The sequence below is a fragment of the Trichoplusia ni genome, chromosome 17 (genome assembly GCF_003590095.1).
Source record: "Trichoplusia ni isolate ovarian cell line Hi5 chromosome 17, tn1, whole genome shotgun sequence".
NCBI classification, from domain to species: domain Eukaryota; kingdom Metazoa; phylum Arthropoda; class Insecta; order Lepidoptera; family Noctuidae; genus Trichoplusia; species Trichoplusia ni.
Genome location: NC_039494.1, coordinates 2,383,142 through 2,402,090, shown reverse-complemented (window position 1 = coordinate 2,402,090; position 18,949 = coordinate 2,383,142). Strand labels below are relative to the sequence as shown.

Genomic DNA, 18,949 nt, shown 5'->3' with positions numbered 1-18,949 from the left:
AAGTGGCCTATTTCATATTTCGGTCTATTTAAACCCTTTCATTGGGTATTTATCGATTTTATGAAGTAAAAATCGTTATCCGAATTATTAAATTCCAAAGTTTAATATGGATTAAGAAAAAAACAAATACAATTTACGAATAAAGAACTCTACATTCTACTTTTAAAATGATATTGGCGCCTATTTGAACAAACAATGTTCACTCAATACATGAAATAAGAATTTATAATTTTAAGAAATGATTATCGTAATCAGAATTATGACGTTCCAAAGTTAAATGTGGATTAAGAAAAAAGAAAAGAGCTATCCATTCAAATAAAGAACTCTTCACTTTTGGCGTTACATTAAACGGACAGTGGGCATTTAATAAACAAGTATTACAAACCAAATGAACACAACAGAACACTTACACCTAGTTCGAACTTACATGGACCACATACCCGATGCAGGTAAATGCATTTAAATTAATTAAGGGGGAGCCGGACCGCCCGCGCGGCTACCGTCCCGGCGGGGCGCCGTGACGACTTCATGCGGCTTCCCCGAACCGGGACATACCGGGACTCGACGGGCCAGGATTTAGTGAAACTAGTACCGTACCTACCTGGCTATACGGTACCTACGTGACATGAATACTAGCTGTGACGTCACAGGTCACCGGACTCACAAATCTAGTCGGTTCTAGTAAGCGTGAAATGACCGCGCGTTTTGATTTTGCATGTCGCTTGTGTTTGAATTTCGAAGCGTCTGTTAGTTCTTTTGATTTTTTTTTAAATGTTGACAGTACAATGTTTGATTACTTATTTTAAAATGTAATGAGTATGTTATCTAATTTCTGCACGGAGGCTCGGATTGTTTGATCTTGAATACTGTTGTGTGGAAGTTATATCTTTTAAGGTAATTAATTACCTGTAAGTAAACTTAAAGTTGCTTTTTTCTATTGGTAATTTAGTACCATTCATAACTAAGGATAGTTTACCTTAATATTCAAAGTGCGAATAATCAAAATATATTACGAAGCCTTTGAGATTAATTGTACAGTAGTAGCAACAAGCATAACACGCGCTACAAATAAAACCAATGGCCACCATACAAGGAGACAGTTTAAGTGTTGAACTGAAACAGTACATACATATACGGCGGTAATTTGTATGCTAATAAAACAATTAGAATTTCACGAGTACCATCTCACGTGTCTCACGATTTGCGTTATTGGCTGCCCACTGCGCGGCTACCTGTGCAAACATTGTCACAATAGGTGCTCGCCCTTAACTCGCCCGCTATGAGTTATTGCAACTGCCCCTTAAATATTTCATCGATTTTATTGTGGCTCCAATGTCAACCCCGTCTCGACGATAGCTATAAAGACTGTCGTTAATTTTTTGCGCAATAACGCAAATCGTGTTTCACACCGAAACTTTATGTTAATCAAAACTTTAGTGTACAATTTATTCGTAGAGTAGATAAGAAATATTCTAAATTTTTTCTGACGTTCACAAAACTCAATGTTCTGTGCAGAATATTTCTCAGGCCGAACCGCAGGAATTTAAAATAATGCTTACATAGCATTCTGGGGCAGAAAACCTTTCAAAGTTTACGATTATGGAACAGTTCAGTATTTTCGTAAGGTTTTGGGTTTGTGTTTCGTAGGATTATCGTGATAAATAATGGAGTCCACCAATGCGTAACACTATAACACAGACGTTATAATAGGATGTATAGAGGCTGTATGAAGTTAACCCGTGCTCACCTGGCGTCACCCGCGCGCTCTCCCACAGATAAAAAACTCTTATAAAGAGATAAATTATTGCGTTATGGCTTTTTGAAAGAGTCCACTGCTGCTGAGAAATGACAATATTATTAAAAAGTACGCGTCTTTGTCACAATATCTTTTTGTGTTCGATATATTGTCGCCATAATAAATGCTGCCCCTTTATGGGTCCAGCATTGTGCTCCCTACCTTTGTGGACATTATTAAATATATTTTAAAGAGTTTTATTAATGGTGGGCGTCGTAAAGAGAATGTTTGATTTATTTTTTCGACGCGTGTGCTTGATGTTGGGTTGATATCCTTCAATCTCAAGAGTGACTCGTGTGGGAATAAATGTCACTAGATAGTTTCTAGACTTCACGAATTGCACAAAAATAATTAAAGTAAATGACATAATATCTGCGAATTACATTTGGCTTACAAACACTTACAATCGAAAAAGGTCGAACACTTTTATTTTTATTGCGAACGCGCCGATAATGCAATAGCCACGTTTTAAGCGGGAAAAAGAAATAAAAAGGAACGTTTCCCGCGCTGTCAATAAACATAAAACTTGCGAAAAATTGTCATATCGAATTCGTTGTTTTGAAATATGATTCTCTTACCTCCTTCTTTGACGCCTTCGGTGCGTTTAAACAGATATTTTATTGTATTGATTTTGTTTATCTTGTTGTATAGTCGAGATCTTGTTGCATGAACCACGAACAGGTACGTATGTGCCCACAATTAAGTTTTTTGCTCCTTGTAATAAGATAAAATGAGTTTTTATGTGCATTGTGGTATTGTGTTCGGTTTACACCTGTGAGAACTCAAAAAAGCTTGATACAAAGAGTTTGGTATGCAAATGTGCTTTAATGCTTTAGTATCATTTTTCAGTCGAATTATTATCAGGTATGATTTATAATATTTTTTATTGAACTCTATCAAGTAAAAACAATATTTAGAACTCAATTTAAGTCTTAATTCCGTGTACTTATTATGTCTATACTTTTCCAATACTTTTGTTACTGGTTACTTGCTATCCGCCTCTTACCAACTAAGAAGGAGTCCAATTAAATTCACCAAAAAAATAATTAATTTAAATTTAACTTTCCTATTTAATCATAAATAATTTGGTCAATTTTTTTGCTTCCGGACCTAAAACTTAAGTACCTTCATGTATAATCATTCATCATTTGGAAAACATATCTGCCGAAGTACCTCAAAATCCATGTTCCAAATCATCACCTGTCCCTTATCTTTTGCTACTTTTTTTTTAATTTCGGACATTAAATAGAAGAGCAGATAAGAAAACCCAGCTGTTTGTCATCCCGCACTATTTGTGTTATTTATGATACCATGATCTAAGTATAACATTTTTGTATGTGGGCCTAACCCAAAATATACCTTTTTTAATCTGTTTCACTGATTTTAAATTTCAGCTTGATATATCATAATGAAGGTTATTTTTAAAAACACAACATTAAAATCTATTGTGAATCAATTTATAATTAACTATTAAATTAACGTCTCGCTCAAAAGTTAAAAGTAGCTGGTCTAACTAAAATAACACGTATCAAACATTAATATACAATAAATTTAATTATAATGTCCTCTTATTATGAAGTCGGTCACAAAGATTGAATCCTAAACATAATCTAACCAACATTTCTAGACAGTTTTATTCATGTATCCTTAATCGTTGAAATGAGAAGCCTGCCCGGTCTCCATCGGAAGTCGTGAAGGTCAATAAATAATATAGTACTATCACGTGGCGCTTAACAAATGGTCACTTCGTGCTTTGCCACCGGTCCACCTGACTTCATATACAGACTATGATAATAAACAGATGTATCATTTATTTAAATCAATTTTATATTTATGTTATTGAGGTAAACCTTTTTGTGGTATTTGTTTGTAGGCTTTTGACCTATTGTCATAATATATTATAGATATATCCGACACCCTATATGGCTATACAGGTTTTTTAGCAAATATAAGTGACATCCACGCGGGCAAAGGCTAGTGTTATAATTAACGTAGCCTCAAAACGTGGAGAGGGTAGCTAATATGTATGCTTATTTGTGCAATATTGTAGGTCATATTAATTGCTGTCGAGAAAATGTACAGGACTAATAAACATCCAATAAACATCACCATACTTTTACACTTTCCATACATTTTGAGATAATTATGGCTGAAATCAACTTTGTCAACTCATTTAGCGATGGATAGGCATGTCAAATGTGAATCCTTACTACAGAAGGTCAAATTCCCTAGCGTGGGAGAAGTGTTATTTTAAAGAAAGAAAGATTTCGTTACAATCCGTTTGTAAAACCCATGCATCACATCACCGTCATATCTGTTTGTAACTCTCTGCTTAGTCTATTCTTGGACCCCCGCGATTCTCCGGCAGCTGGTGTGTCTCCTCTGTTCAATACTATCATTAATATAGTCCATACTAACATTAAATTGATTTTAAAATACATTTGCCTTTCCAATATGGTTTGCTGTGAATTCATACGAAGGAATGTACGTGATTCCAAGAAGTTTCTTATACTATGTGTACTTTTGTTGAGTCTTAATATTGGACTATTTACATTTTTTGTTTTTTTTTTCAAGCGACTCCCTCAGTAAGCAATTAAATCTTCGTGTCGCGGAGGTTTTCACAAACATACAAATCACGTGCACAAAGACACCTAGACTCAGAACTAGCATTCGTGGATCACACAAATGCTTGTCCTACACGGGGACCACGACACGACGCCTACAGTGGGCTTGGCTTGGTGACCTCAACCACTCTTCTATCCCTGCAATCGTAATGACCACTCATTTTCATATTCCATTTTACATTACTCTGTCGGTTTTGTCAATTTCTTCTATTGACTGAAAGTTTTCTAATCGGCACAACTCTCAAGAGTCACTATTTGAATTAACGATAGAACAAATTAGTATTTAAAAGCCAAATAAACTTTCGTACCCTGTAACCGCTTCGGTGGTCCCCACAAGCAGACACACGTGCCACAGTTTGTCCACTCCACGCAGTAGAACAAAAGTTCCGGAACAATACGAGTACCCCGTGTCGAGTGCTGGATACTAGGGGTAAATGGCCACCGGCGGAATTAATCGATCGAGACTTCGGGACTTTTAAATTAGTATATTACATTTAGGGAGGGAGGATTTTTGAACGAAGGAGTTAGGGCATCCATCTTCTTCGGTCGAAATTCGACTGTTTAGAAAATCTATAATTTTCTGAATGTTTGGGATTCCCAAATGGTCGTACGGTACGTTTGCTCTACGAGAGGTGATCTAATTGGAATAAATCTGTTACTTCACTAGTTAAAAAATTGTGACGTATCAAGCAGGAATTATAGTCATGTTAGAATGAATTAAAATGTAATATCAGCAAATTTATAAAATATTTAATATAATTTCTATATTCTACCTCGGTGGTCGACCTCCCATATTAAGCACGTACCCTTTGAATCCCTTAAACCTTCCGGCACTTCAGGATAAAAACCAACGTGTTTTATAGTTCATTCATGAAAAAATGTGTAATGCTACCAGTGTCCCAGTTTTCGTACATAAATTCAATTCAAAAAATTAAGTTTTATCTTTACCGTAAAGCTTCGTTTATGAAATAAAATTGAAATCCTGTAAAGTACAAAAAATAGTATTTGCAAGCTTATGAACTGCAAAAAATTACCAACTTAGCACAATAGAATTGGTCGCATTTCAATCCAGGCAATTAAAAAGTTTGCAACCTCACTTTGATTTTGTCCCTAGATCCCTATATTCTAACTTACTTACTATAACAACACGGTGGTCCATACTCATGTAGCACGTGCCTCTGTTTGCCTACTTTAGGGACCACTCAAGTAAAATTTCCGGAACAATACAAGAGCTTTACACTAAGTATTTGATGCACCGCATATTGGCAGCTGCGCACGCGCTCTCAATGACGTCATTGTTTCTAGTGTCAAGTATCGGCAATACCGGTGGTCTGGTGAAGTGACATAACGATAGCCTCTTTCACTTTCCTGCAATGAAAACAATAGCAACAACAATTGAGTGGTTAATATTCCCCTTGCTGCAAACGTTTTGCCAAACTTTGCTTATTCAATCAATCAAAATCAACATGTTTTCGTTCCTAGTAGGCCTACAATGGGCTGTTACGAGATGTTGCATTTCAGAACCGGTGCGATTAGCATAATAAGCTTGGAAAAGAACTGCTTATGATCGGCAAAGCCAAAAAAATCTAAGAAACTTACCATGCGTCTGCTTGATCTTCTGAATTTGGTTTGGAACAGCTTCCGAACACATTATATTTGGCTAAATAGCTTTTCTTCAGATGGGAAATCTTCAAATAACGTCTTTCGCTTTGGTTTAATCTCCAACTGTCTTAAACTCGCCCATGTACCTTAATTTGCCTTTCATGTACCGGGGCCACAGCAACCTTTTTGGACAATCCCGATGCCCTGGCAGGCATCGGCTTATACCTGGAATGCATATCTGAATTAAGTCTATATTTTAACTAGCTATTCATCTGAAAACTAATACAGACACCGCACATAGTTGTTTAACAATCACTTAGAGTAGGTGCCTTATATAAGTTATATCCTGTTATGATACATATGTACTGGTCTCATTACCTCATATTAGTCTAAAGTTGGCGGCACACGGCAGCTGCGCTTTCTCGCGGTTTTGTTTAAACTATTCAAATATTTGTCAATGTCCATATCGGTACCGTAAGTATGCTGATAATTTCTCTGTCACCTAGCTTTAAACAATAACTAGTTCTAATCTAAACTACAATTGAAACGGAAATAGACATTCTAAAATACCGCAATTTTCTTTGTAGCTGTTGTGTTGGTTAATATATAATACCTTATTTGGATGCTTTGGGTAAGTTTAATTGGTAACTATTGCTTTTTTTTTATTTATCCGCATAACCGAATGGTCGTACTGAAAGTGACTTATTAGAATTGAGTTTACGTTTACGCAAACCAAGGTGAATATTATTATATTAAATTAATTTCTACAAGGCATTGCTGTTTTTCGGAAAGTTGAGCCTACAGTCTAACAAGATAATTATATTTTCGTCTAACAAGACACCTGGTTTTATCTTCATAATTTTGAAATAGTTTAATTTAGGGCCAATCTGTCGAATATGTTTGACGTTGTGACAGCCTTTGTACGGAAAATATGACAGCTATATTTATTCCTCAGATAGAAGTTAACTCATGATTGAAAAATCGGACCCTAAAACGTTTTTTTTTTATCTACTTTCTGTGTTGTTTTTCATATTCTCGTTTTACCAACTAAGAAATATTTTTAAGACACTTCTAAGACTCTGGCCTATTAGAAAATCACAAGTATTTTTATTCTTTGAAATACTTGTGAACTGATCTTGTTAAATGTTAAATCATGCCTCGTTTCAGGCTCTTCCAGCAGAGGGTTCATTTTTTGTCTTATTAGAATCTACATGCTGATGTTTTACTGATCTTTCGAACACAAACGTAACCCTGCAGTTGACAATACAGAAACAGGTTGATAAGTTAAAATTTCTGTTATGTCTTTGTAAATAAGCAAGGGCGGGTCGTTTGAAGTGGTGGTACAAAGGGATAAGGGATGGGGGCAGATCGTATCGCCGTGTCCAAACTGCCACAGACAGATAACGGCGTGCGTGTGTGCGTTGAATTTTAATACACCCTGTATTAGTTGCGGCTAAATGCTTAATTGAAACTTATTTTATGTGGATTCTGGATTGGAGGTTGTTGCTTTGTTTAATGATATGGTTTTTAAATGTTGTTTGTTTTTGAATGTTTCTTTGTGTAGGATTTGTGTAGAGGTTTTATGTGGTCATCGGTTAGGTATGTTATTTATTGTTGTATGGAGAAAATACATGAGAATGAGAGCTCAAGAACTCTTTGCTTACCGTATTGCATGTGTAGATAGTAGAACCAACAGTTAAAGCTTGGTGGCTTTAACACGGTTTCTTCTACTTATCAACGACATATTTAAGACAGTACAGACCAATGCTGTAAGGTTAATCCGCCTTAACAGACTATAAGACTTGGTATTTGTTTTATCCGGCACTTTCTTATTCAAATGTTTTAAGACCTAAGGAAACTGATACAATTTTCATTTCATTATGTTATATTTGATGCACCGACTTTAAGGAGATATAGTTTTTTTACCTTTCGCTAAAAAAACTTTTTGTGGTCCTAGATTTTCCACAAGGTTTTCTTTGTTGATCAAGACCAAACGCACATTTATTAATAAACTATCTTACTAAACAGATTTCTCAAAACTAGCTGCATATATTAGAAAAAAAATAGTACAATATGAGATTCTTATCTATACCTCAATAAGTAAATAGACAAAACATTTTCAAGTTTACCCTGAAAAATGTGCAGGGTTCGCATCGGGTCGATACTAAGCCTCCCCGCGCCCCGCAGGTGCGACGAGATAATCCAAGATGGCCGCCGAGATAGGACGTGACGTCACAGCGCAGCCCGCGTACCCCTCCCCCGCGCTCCGCTCTCCTCCACCGCCCCCGGCGCATCCTCGAAGCCTCTCGCCACCCTCCTTAGATCCTTTCAGAAATCCGGCGAATACCGTCAGCAGATGTAAGAAGACTAAAATTTTGGAGACAAAAAGTACATCACTTTTCTTCCATTTTCTATAATACCCACATCTCTATTCCACATTTATCGATCTTTCGAAAAATCCAAAGGACTTGAAAAAATTAAAAAGAGAGTTTGAACTTTTTGTAAAATTTACGTTAATGCAATAGAAAGTCATTGAAATCTGAATTTATCTGTGAAACAAAGCTAAATGTGGTTTCTTTAATTTCTTATTTTTTCATAAAAAAACGTCGTTTAATGGAGTACTTTGCGTAATTCCACTTTCGCTAATTATTTTGACAATTAATGAAACTGGATCACACTTGTTGTAATGAAAAAAAATAACATTTACTTTCTTATAAATTCTCAAAAAAGTATGATAATGTGTCAATGTAATTATCATTATGAAGCTATTGATTAAAAAACGCATAGAAACTTCCGTTCTTGGACCTGTTACATAAATAAACTTCGCACGTGTAAATTCGTAATTAGAATCTGTTTACGTAATACGATTTTTTTTTCATTCCTTTTAAGCAAACTGTGGACTACATACAGGCTTACTTTTGCTACACCATACCAAATAACTTTCCCCATTTTGTACTATGTCAAAGACAACTAGCTCAATTCGCCGTCTTCAAAGGGTGGCGTTCAACTAACTTTCTGAATTAATTAATATTTGATCCAATAGCAAGAGTTATAACAGATCAAATGGCGAATGAAGTGAACTAACTGCTACTGATACATTACGTTTTAAAATATACTTAAAATGACTGTCAACGCATATAAAATACCATGATTCATTCATACAAAACTATACACTACCGAATTTCTTACCGTTTTACCGAGTTTCGAACCCAACCAGAGTCCTTAATCATGAGCTAACCTAACGTATACTGCAGTCATAAACCAACAACCAACAATGTACTAAATCAATAAAAAATAATGTTCTCATAATGTCTTGGAGATAAACGCTCCGTTTCTGACGCTACCTAGGGTGGGCAGGCGCTATGTGCTCTGAGCTATGTAAGGGGTTATCTCGGCAGCGGCGGCTCTATCTAAATCTGTATTATCGCAACACGCCGAATAATTATTACTACATGTACAACTACAACCTGCACATATCTACTAATGTTCATTCGTGATGATCGCTCTATTCAACTTTGATTTGTATCGTAAGTTTTTGAAGGGTTAAACTCATTTAACTATGCTACTGTTTAATACAATTGCTTTATTTGTAGTTATTGTTTAGTTAAAGGTACCATGTTTATGATGTATTTCAGATTCTATATGTATATTTATTGTAGTAGTGGTGATTGATAGTCGTAATGTGTTAATGTTATCATGGTTCTAGATTGATGTACTCATATTATTTTCTCACTTACTGTTGCCTGCGATTTATGATATGTATGAATTCGGATTTTTTTAATTGCATTATAAGTTTTACAGAGAATGCGTCTTCTCCACGTTTTTGTAACATGATTAATTACTGCTCTGCTCCTATTGAGTAATCAAAGCGTGATGGTTATATGGTCTTCGTCGATAAATATAACACTAAAAAAAATTGCAAATCGGATCATAGGAGCCTAGCACGGTCTAAGAAACAAACTCTTCAGCTTTATTTTATAGATTTAATTACAATAAATTTACTTAAAATCAGTTCTTATTCATTTTCTTTCATATAAGATCCGAAGGAAAATTCTTTTAAGAACTTGTGCCATTAAAACTAAAAGCAAATTTCCTTTCGCTTGAAGATTTTTGTCAGATATCCCAAAACTGATCACACCAAAACAAAAGAATACGCATCGCCATCCACCGACACATATTATTTTTTCTTATAATAAAGTTCACAGTATTAGTAAAAAGACTTTCACAATACCATATTACGATGAAACATAAAATCGATGTATGTACATTCGGTACGCAGACAATACGCGTACGGTTTACATACATAAGAGTTACATAGGTACAAAAGTACATAGCAAGGACGATGCCCTTAAGACCGCTAAGCATTCTTTCAACCAGACACCTTGAAAAACTCTCGAACCCGACTGAAAAATCTCATAAAAGAATAAAAGCCTGAAGGCATAAAGGCATAAAAGCTTAATCCCCAGGGAACAATCATGTTTCCCTCTTAATGAACAAAGAATCCTTCATCCGAGTCGATGACGATGTCTGCCTTATCGATTTCATCGCGAGACACTTTATATCGATTCCAATTTCATAATGGTTTAATACTTTAATCGAATACTTTTTGGTGTACAAGTACCTAGGGAATTATGGTAGGGTAGACTCTCGGAATTAATTTTGAATTTCGATTTTTTATTTAATGATAATGAGTATCATCATTAAAACACAAATAAAATTTAACCAAATGTAATGTTACTGTTTTTCTGTTGTGTTTAGTTAAGCTAAACAGGTGATAAATAAACAGCTCTACATTTTTAAATTGAATATTATATTAAAGGCAAATAGTTATTTTACTAACTTGCTTTTTACTTCTACTTTTCGACTGTGCTCTTGAATATTTTTTTTGTATATCGTTGAATTGAATGTGATTTTGAATAACTTCCCACAACCGAATCTTAAAAATAATATTTATTTTAAGCAGCTATAATATTCGAATGTCCCATTAACTAATACAAAATCAGGCTGTATCTATCAGTGTAAAGCTAAAGGCATCCACACACGCGTCGTCTCGCGGCGGAAATGGCGTCTAACCGGATATTGTATCGCGCCTTCATCTCCGGCGCGCTTCCGGTTCCGGCGCCCACCTCCCACCGGCTCGTGCGTCGCCTAATTACTACCTTACATTTATATAGCTAGACGAGAATATACGTTGTTACAGGAATCGATCGATTATGTACAATATTGAGTCGAGTACGAGTAAATAGTTTGTTTTGATTTTTAACAGGGAACTAGACTGAAATTAAAGTATAATGGAATGATTAAGGGCTTTTATTTTTTTTAAGTAATGATGGTCAATTATTTATTTCTTAATTCTTCCCTATACCTATGACAATAAACGTATTCGATATTAATTAATGCAAGTCTCGGCATGTAGTCCTAAAAGATATATTAAACATGAAATACGTAAGTTCAATTGCTATCACCATACGATCACAAATAAAATAGGTTTATTAACAGTATTAACACCCTAGTTACCACTCATGTCCCCTGTGGCCACAACAAGCCACACAACTGTGGTCTAAAAGACCCCATGAATAGAAACAATTGAAGGCCACCTTCTGTAATGTGTGTCAACAGGCGTTATTGCCCGCAATAACAGTATAAACATGTTGTGCAAGTTAACATATTGATTTGTAAGTGTCTGGAGTTTATTTTGTTTGAATGTGTCAGGTCGTTTCGGTCCTGGATTCATCCGAGTTCTTTGTTAGGTTTGCCATGGTGTGCTTCAATGCGTTTATATTCCATAAGTGCAAGTCTTAATTTTAAACGTTGTGGTAAGTTAAGATTGTACAGGGGGTATAATCGTTACTACAATGAAACGCAAAGAACAAAAACAACAAAATAGAAACATTGCAAAAAAATACGGACTTCATGAAATTGAAAACTAATGATCTCTTTAATCTACCTGTGTAACCTAAGTCTGTAATCTAAATCATTGCTCAGGAATACACCGTGCTCATTTATAATCAGTACCTATTAATCACAATTAATACTACGTAAAAGTATTAAGTGACAAAAATGAACACACACTATCTACAAATCAGCAAGCCCTTTACCAAAGCCGTGCTCTATCTATCCCTTTAGTTCAAAGTCTAAAAAGTGACACTTCACTATGACAATCAGGATGTGTGAATTAGCGTTGTGTGCGGTTTGCGCGGGCGCCGGCGCGTGCGCATCGTGTGTTGCGTGATGCGCAGCAGACCAACTTCCCCTAGCTGTCATTGATCTGGATACGTTGTTAGCTACCGCTTGTTCGAATTTATTTGTCTATTTATTTTTTTAGTATTATAATTTTGAATATGGGTATACATCAGCGTTGCCAGACGTCCCGATTTTTAGATCAAATTTAAAGGTCCCGCTTTTCGTCCGTACGAAAGTAGCACGCCTCGTAGGATTCACACCAAGTACGAATCTAAAAAGAAGCTCGATCAATTTTTGGCGGAGTTAAATAAAAAGATAAAAATTTGAAAACCTTTGATATATATATGTGTAATTTATATGTCCCGCTTCTGACTGAAGAATCCCGCTATTTTCACTTAAAAAGTACCAAAGTCCCGACTTGTAAGGAAAAAAATCTGGCAACGCTGGTATACATTGAAAAGGCAACGGAGCTGTGGCATAAATAATAATGTGGTATGTAATTTTCACATCCCTACAATAAATAGTTATAAAAGATAACAACGTAACAAGCTTATACATATTATCAAGTTCAAAAGGCTTTTATGATTCCTATTATTGCACAGCAAATGCTGAAATGTCATATTAAAATTTTAAAAAAGAACGCTTAAAACAAATAAAATGTCATGTTCCATGATTTCAATTAAACGGCCATCTTGAAAATAGAATAAGCTACCGGTACCAAAAACAAAATACGAGCGACTATAAATAAAAAAATACCTGTTCTGAACCTCACAATTAAAGCTTCAATTCTTGAAATAGCTCCTTAATTACCCACCGCTGGTTAATTAATTAAATACATTTATAGGCATGTGATTTTTGTAGTAACTCATAATTCTTGTCTCTGACAGATGCATGATTAATTTCTTTTTGACTTATCCACGTTAAACTAGGCACTAATTGATACAGATGGTATGAACGACTAAACGAGAATGTTATTAATAGATAAGAGTATCAAGTACTAGACTTTGTGGTTTCATAACATACTGTTACCAAAAAGGCAATTTTTCGTTCAATTAATATGTGTAAAACGTTTGAATACAGAAATAATTATTTTTTAAATGTTAAAACGTTGAGAAGGGACGGATAGATATTTGAAAACATTGATTTTATTAAAATTAAGAATATTACAAATTTGAAAGCGACAGTTAAAAAGTTACAAAATTATAACATTGTTCGATAAAGTAGATTTAAAAGACGAAAATCGCATCAAAATAAGTACTTACTTAAAATGTCTGTTACGCTAGCACGGTGTGGGAGGAGGTTGGGAGGGGTGCACCACAATGAGTTTTGATTTACTGCCATCTAAAGTTACAAACTTACAACCCTTCCTACATCGTAATGTAGACAAGCAAACTATTTGACAGCCGACGCCAGTGAGTCTGTAAAAAGTGTTTGTTTAAATGAAATTAAGTATTAAAATTAGATTAGAGCAGGAACTGAAAATAAAAAATAAATTTGACAAACAATTTGACAGATCAATATGATGTACGAATAAAAATATTATAATTTTATTGAATGCCAAAATTATAATTTTAGTTCCTTTTTTGACAGTTGCTAAAATTAAACGAAGTCTACTTACATATTTATGAAAAAAAAAGTTATCTCCGTAATAAAAACCAGTAAATAAAACAACAATTTATGTTAAAAGTAATTTACATTAACACGTCATTTACAGTTTTTATTCGATAATGCATTCGGCCTCAAGTTAAACAACGTTGACAAAAACGCAATTGCAACGCGCTGGTCAATAAAAAATAAAAACCGACTACTAATGGCCAGTCTCCCACCGCGTTAATTACACTAACATTCCTTCCACTCGTTCGATTTCGTTCATTCATTCACAATTACATCTGTTAAATAAACTATCGGCGTCACCCTCGTACTCTGGGGTTCATTTAACCCCTCAGACATAAAGGGAACAATAACATTGACTGGTTCGCTTCGGCAACTGATTGCGCAGGATCAAATCACAGGCGTTGGTGTTTTAATTTTCTTTTGGGGACGATTTGCGCTATTGTTTGGGTCAAAGTAGGTCTCCATAACAAAATAATTTAATTATGAGAACATATTTATTTGATATGATATTTTTTTAGGCGCTGCTGGAATGTGTGTGACGGTTCTTTTACTGAATATTAAGTCCACACATACTTAAGTTTTAAAACAAACCCCGCTGATCCCTTAATCGTCCTAGCAGACAATGAGGATTTCATAAATCAATCAAAGTTTCAAACAAAGATCATAACTCCAACGCAACGACTCTTCTGGAAAACTTAAATTACTCTTTTTTCCGCAATGCGAGTGCGAATAATCTTCTTGACGGGCTGAGAAATTGATGGCGTCGAAAAAACGCCGACTCAAAATCCGGCGAACTTTTTACGTCATCCGAGTTTCACTTAGAGAAGTTTCTACATCCATTTAGAAGTTACTCCTATACGACAAGCTGACAAATTTTAATGAACCCAAGAGGGCTGCTAATGTCTGCGAGTCGCGTAATGGGAAAACTTTGACGCGTTCGCCCCCGCGCCGCTCCCGACGAACGCGCCAAACATTTTTACTTCACATATTATATTGTTTTCAAGACATATTTACCGAAGTCATGACAAAACAGCGATTGTGAGTTCAAAACTCACATTATGAACACAAAATTGTATGATTACATTATCCGCCTATTTCGGTTCTTCAAACGTAAGTTTTGTATGGGAAATGAAATTAGTGTAACCAGTGTAACTGAATACCCCTGGGCGCGTTACAATAAAAAGCGCAATCATTTTGTCGTGTGCCAATTCAACTCTTTTAGTGTGAAGTCGGGCTAGTAAAAATGACATTATAAATTTTAACCTAAACGTTCAGTGACCAATGAAAAAATGTATTAGGGGCGACACGATTGTGATTTAAACGGCTAACCCCCGCTAAAGGGCGGTCGGTGCGTCATCCATCATACGCTTTACATATGTTTGAATAAAGCTCGTGGGAAAAGGATTTCCTCTCAGAAGTCAAATCGGTATTATGCAGCAGAGTAGGGTGGCTAAGAGGTCGGAATCCCTAACTTTCGTCGAAATATAAGCATTAAAATTTAACAAAGTTCAACTGTAGATAGGTTTCATGGTATCCTTTCATAATCAGCCGATTATCGACACTAAAAGATAAGAACTTAGTGAATTGCTTAAATTAGTTTCAATTAAGAAATCGATTTTTTTTTATTCAATCAAAGTCTTTCCTTAATATTATAATACAAGCATACCATAGTCGTCTTTTATTTTAAATATATACAAATTGTTGATCTTAAAACTAAACCTCCAACTACATCCGTTATTCCCACAGAATCCAAACGTGTGGCTTCCCTCCCCTACAAATAGCGGATTAGGGCAGTTTGGCAAACAAGGCGTCGCCGGCGCGTGCGTCGCTTATAACTAATGCTGTATTAATGTCTATTAGCTGCTACCATTGTTCTGCACCTAGCCTTAGCTATTTGTTTGGATTTATAAAAGTAATGCGACGTTGAGGACGTAAGCCCATGACTTTCGCACGAGAGGCGTTAATCGAAGTCAAGTAGGTATTGTTTGAATTTAGAATGATATTCGGTTGTTCCCTTTTCCTCTAGTTTTTGATGAAAATGACAATGACATTTACTGGTCCCAGTACCGACAGGAAGTGTAAAAACGCAACGTGAATCGTTATTGTATGTTTTGTAATTTTTTATAATGACTTTTTGCCTCACCATTCCTTCAGCTAGTAAATGAAATATACCGTAACTATTGCTGCTAAGCGACTGCTACTAATACTTCTAAAACCGACTGCTTATAACTAATTGTTCGCTACTTATTAAAACGTCCATAAAAGGCAATACTGATCCTTGCAATCAACATCTTAAACTGTACTAAAACTACACAACTGGATACAAATTCGTTTCTGATAAATTACTCAAATGCCGTAACTCTCACTAATAAATCTATTTCAGCTAGTTCTTAGAAACTGTACCAAGTCCACAAGGCCAATGCCGCGATGCCGCAGATCGATTCAGTCCGCGATGGCCACGATAACGATGGAGTAGCAGGGGTGAGTGTTATCAGACCAGGCACGTGCCATCGGCTGGCGTTGCACCCTAGCCGTAGTACAGGCAAGACATTCAGGTCAACTCCATTGTAAAGTTATCATTTCTAGTCAAGAAGGATTTCTTGCACGTTGTTTGATATCTGATTAGATTGTGATTTAAGTTTGATTGGGTAAACTACTGTTGTTTGTATTGGTTTGGATTGGCTTCATTCAAACTACTTGAATTGAGTGTTGTTTCAGTTAAATGTTTACAGTACAAAATAATACAAATTATGCTCCCAGTGTGTTCCATATATTAGGTTTATTAAGGACTTGCTCCTAATGTTTGATCTTGAAATGATTTGTTCCTTAAGTAAGTAGTGGCAGAATCATAATTTCAGTATTAGGTATGTTGTCAAACTCGCATTATTTGTAAACTCTGAAAAAACGGAATAGTCGTTCACTTTAACATCAAGATACTGTCCATTTACTTACTAGGTAGTAACTTACTAAGTAAGTACCCTATTATTTTAACTGTTGAAGATATTGGTATGATTAGCTAAGGAGATGCATTTTATGCATAAGTTGAGAGTGTTGGGATACACTATGACCAATTTACACCGGAAGTTTATGTTCTACGGTCAATATTAATTTTAAAAAAAGATTGGATTTCAGTTACTAAAACAAAAAAAAAACCAAAGAAACAGAACCGAAACTAAAACTAGCTACAATTTAATGTGTCATATTCGATTGCAATAATATTTTTTCCTATCTCATTACATCGGCCAACCCACAAAGCGATCTCATTACCGGCGTTTCACTTTACACTTCCTGCTCATTCGTGTGCAATCTGTAGTGTGCAAATCCGTTAATCTTATTTGGTGGGTAGTCGGCAAGCACGTGGCGACACGTGGCCCAAAATCAAACTAATCTCTAGGCCGTACGCGTCGGCGGGCAGCGCGCGTGCGCCGTCGCGATAACGCCAAGAAACGCTATTCATTCCCGCTCTTTTGTAGTGAACAATCACTTATTTATTTATGATATTTGCTACTAGTCAACCTGCCACCCTCGTGAGTTAATGTGTACTTAACTTGGCTAAAGCCCCGCGTCGTCAGATAGGGAGTCTTACAAGGGAGTGTTAGTAGTTGCCTCTACGTATAAATCTTAAACTATGTTATCCTATCTTTTTATTTGATCAAAATCATGCTTTACATTTTTATATCTATTTTAAGAACACTGTTTTAGTACTTTTACATATAATGAGAATTTAAAAAGTAAAGGTGGAATATTCCCCTTAGTAGAGTGTTTTTCAATTTGTATCTAATATGTAAATGTAAAGACTTCCACTTGTACGTCTAGTTTAACAAACCATTATCAGACATAAGATTTTGTTAAACTATAAACTCTCGAATGATCTTTCGGTTTTTTGCGAAACCATGCCAAATGCCCGTTATCCAAATTAAAAAAAAACCTTGTCACAGACGCGAATGGAATGTCAGTTCCCTATTGTCAATGTCAAACCAGTGTATGTATATTTTCGTGAGTGCTGTTCTGTGGTGCTGTTTTCTTTCGTAAATAACAAACAAACCCTTGTTTAAATAAAGTTAAACATCTATAATGGGCGAAGAGGACGAATACGCGTGTGTAAATAAAGCACAGTTAAGAATCAAGGACAACTCTGGTATCAAGAAAAAGAAGAAGAAGAAAGCTAACAAGGACACTGAGAAACTAATGGAAAACGAAGTAAAACAACAAGTGAAGCAACAAACTAACACCGTCGTCAACACGAAAACAAAAGCTGAAATGGCATTCCAAAAGATGCAAGAAAAAATGGTAAGTATATATTGCACAATGTTGTTTAAAGTTTTGTTCATCTCATATTTTAGTTATAACACCAGAATTGTTACTGCGTTGGCCACAAGTGCCACACACGCATTTGAATATATGCTACGATTGACTGCATAACCTTTTTCCGATCTGCGTATTTGTTTAAAAATCTCTTGAAAGTTAAAGAAAACTGACTGAAGCTGACCCAAACTCATGTAGCAATTTTCAGATCCTTTACCTTAAGCAAAATTAAACAAGTTTATTGAAAAAACTACATCTTTTCTCCGTTGAAACAGTACAACTATATTTTTTCTCTTACAGCAAAAGCAGAGGATACAACAGAAAGCCGAGATGACCCACAAACAAAGAGTTGAAAAGTTTAACCAACACCTGGACAGTCTGACTGAACACTTTGATATACCTAAAGTATCTTGGACTAAATAAATTGTTACTGAAACCATGTTCATGCACCTTAATAATTTATTTATGAATAATGATTGACAAATATGTTCTTTGATTGCTAAGATATTGTTAACTGCAACTAGTGTTAACTGAGTATTCTCATAGTATGGTTATCTGCAATCAATAATGTAATAAATAAGAAACAAAATAAAAATATGTCCTTTTTCTAACATGATCTGTTAATTATTTATAATTTACCCATATACTTATACATTTTCATAGTATTTATGAACCTCCATTAACTATACTCCTGGACACAACTTATCAAGCAATATTTATTATTTAAGGGCACTTTCCACTGTTACAATAGCTATCCCTAAAGATCTACAGATGTGTAGTGTTGCCATGGGTAAGAGACTTCATGCAGCAAATAAAATGAAACAAA

The 18,949-nt window shown here is 35.3% G+C and overlaps 1 protein-coding gene across 1 annotated transcript; it reads left to right on the top strand.

Annotated features, from left to right (window-relative positions):
* Positions 1 to 17,798: 17,798 nt before the first annotated feature.
* LOC113502454 (protein FAM32A-like) lies at positions 17,799 to 18,736 on the top strand. Its single transcript, XM_026884026.1, has 2 exons — positions 17,799 to 18,108; positions 18,424 to 18,736. The coding sequence occupies exons 1-2, from the start codon at positions 17,893 to 17,895 to the stop codon at positions 18,544 to 18,546; spliced, it is 339 nt and encodes a 112-aa protein (XP_026739827.1). The 5' UTR covers positions 17,799 to 17,892; the 3' UTR covers positions 18,547 to 18,736.
* Positions 18,737 to 18,949: the final 213 nt, after the last annotated feature.

Excerpts from the sequence above, each read along its gene's own strand:
- LOC113502454 (XM_026884026.1), top strand. The coding sequence starts at position 17,893 with ATGGGCGAAGAGGACGAATACGCGTGTGTAAATAAAGCACAGTTAAGA. Across the intron at positions 18,109-18,423 it reads AAAAGATGCAAGAAAAAATG|CAAAAGCAGAGGATACAACA; the intron begins GTAAGTATATAT and ends TTTCTCTTACAG.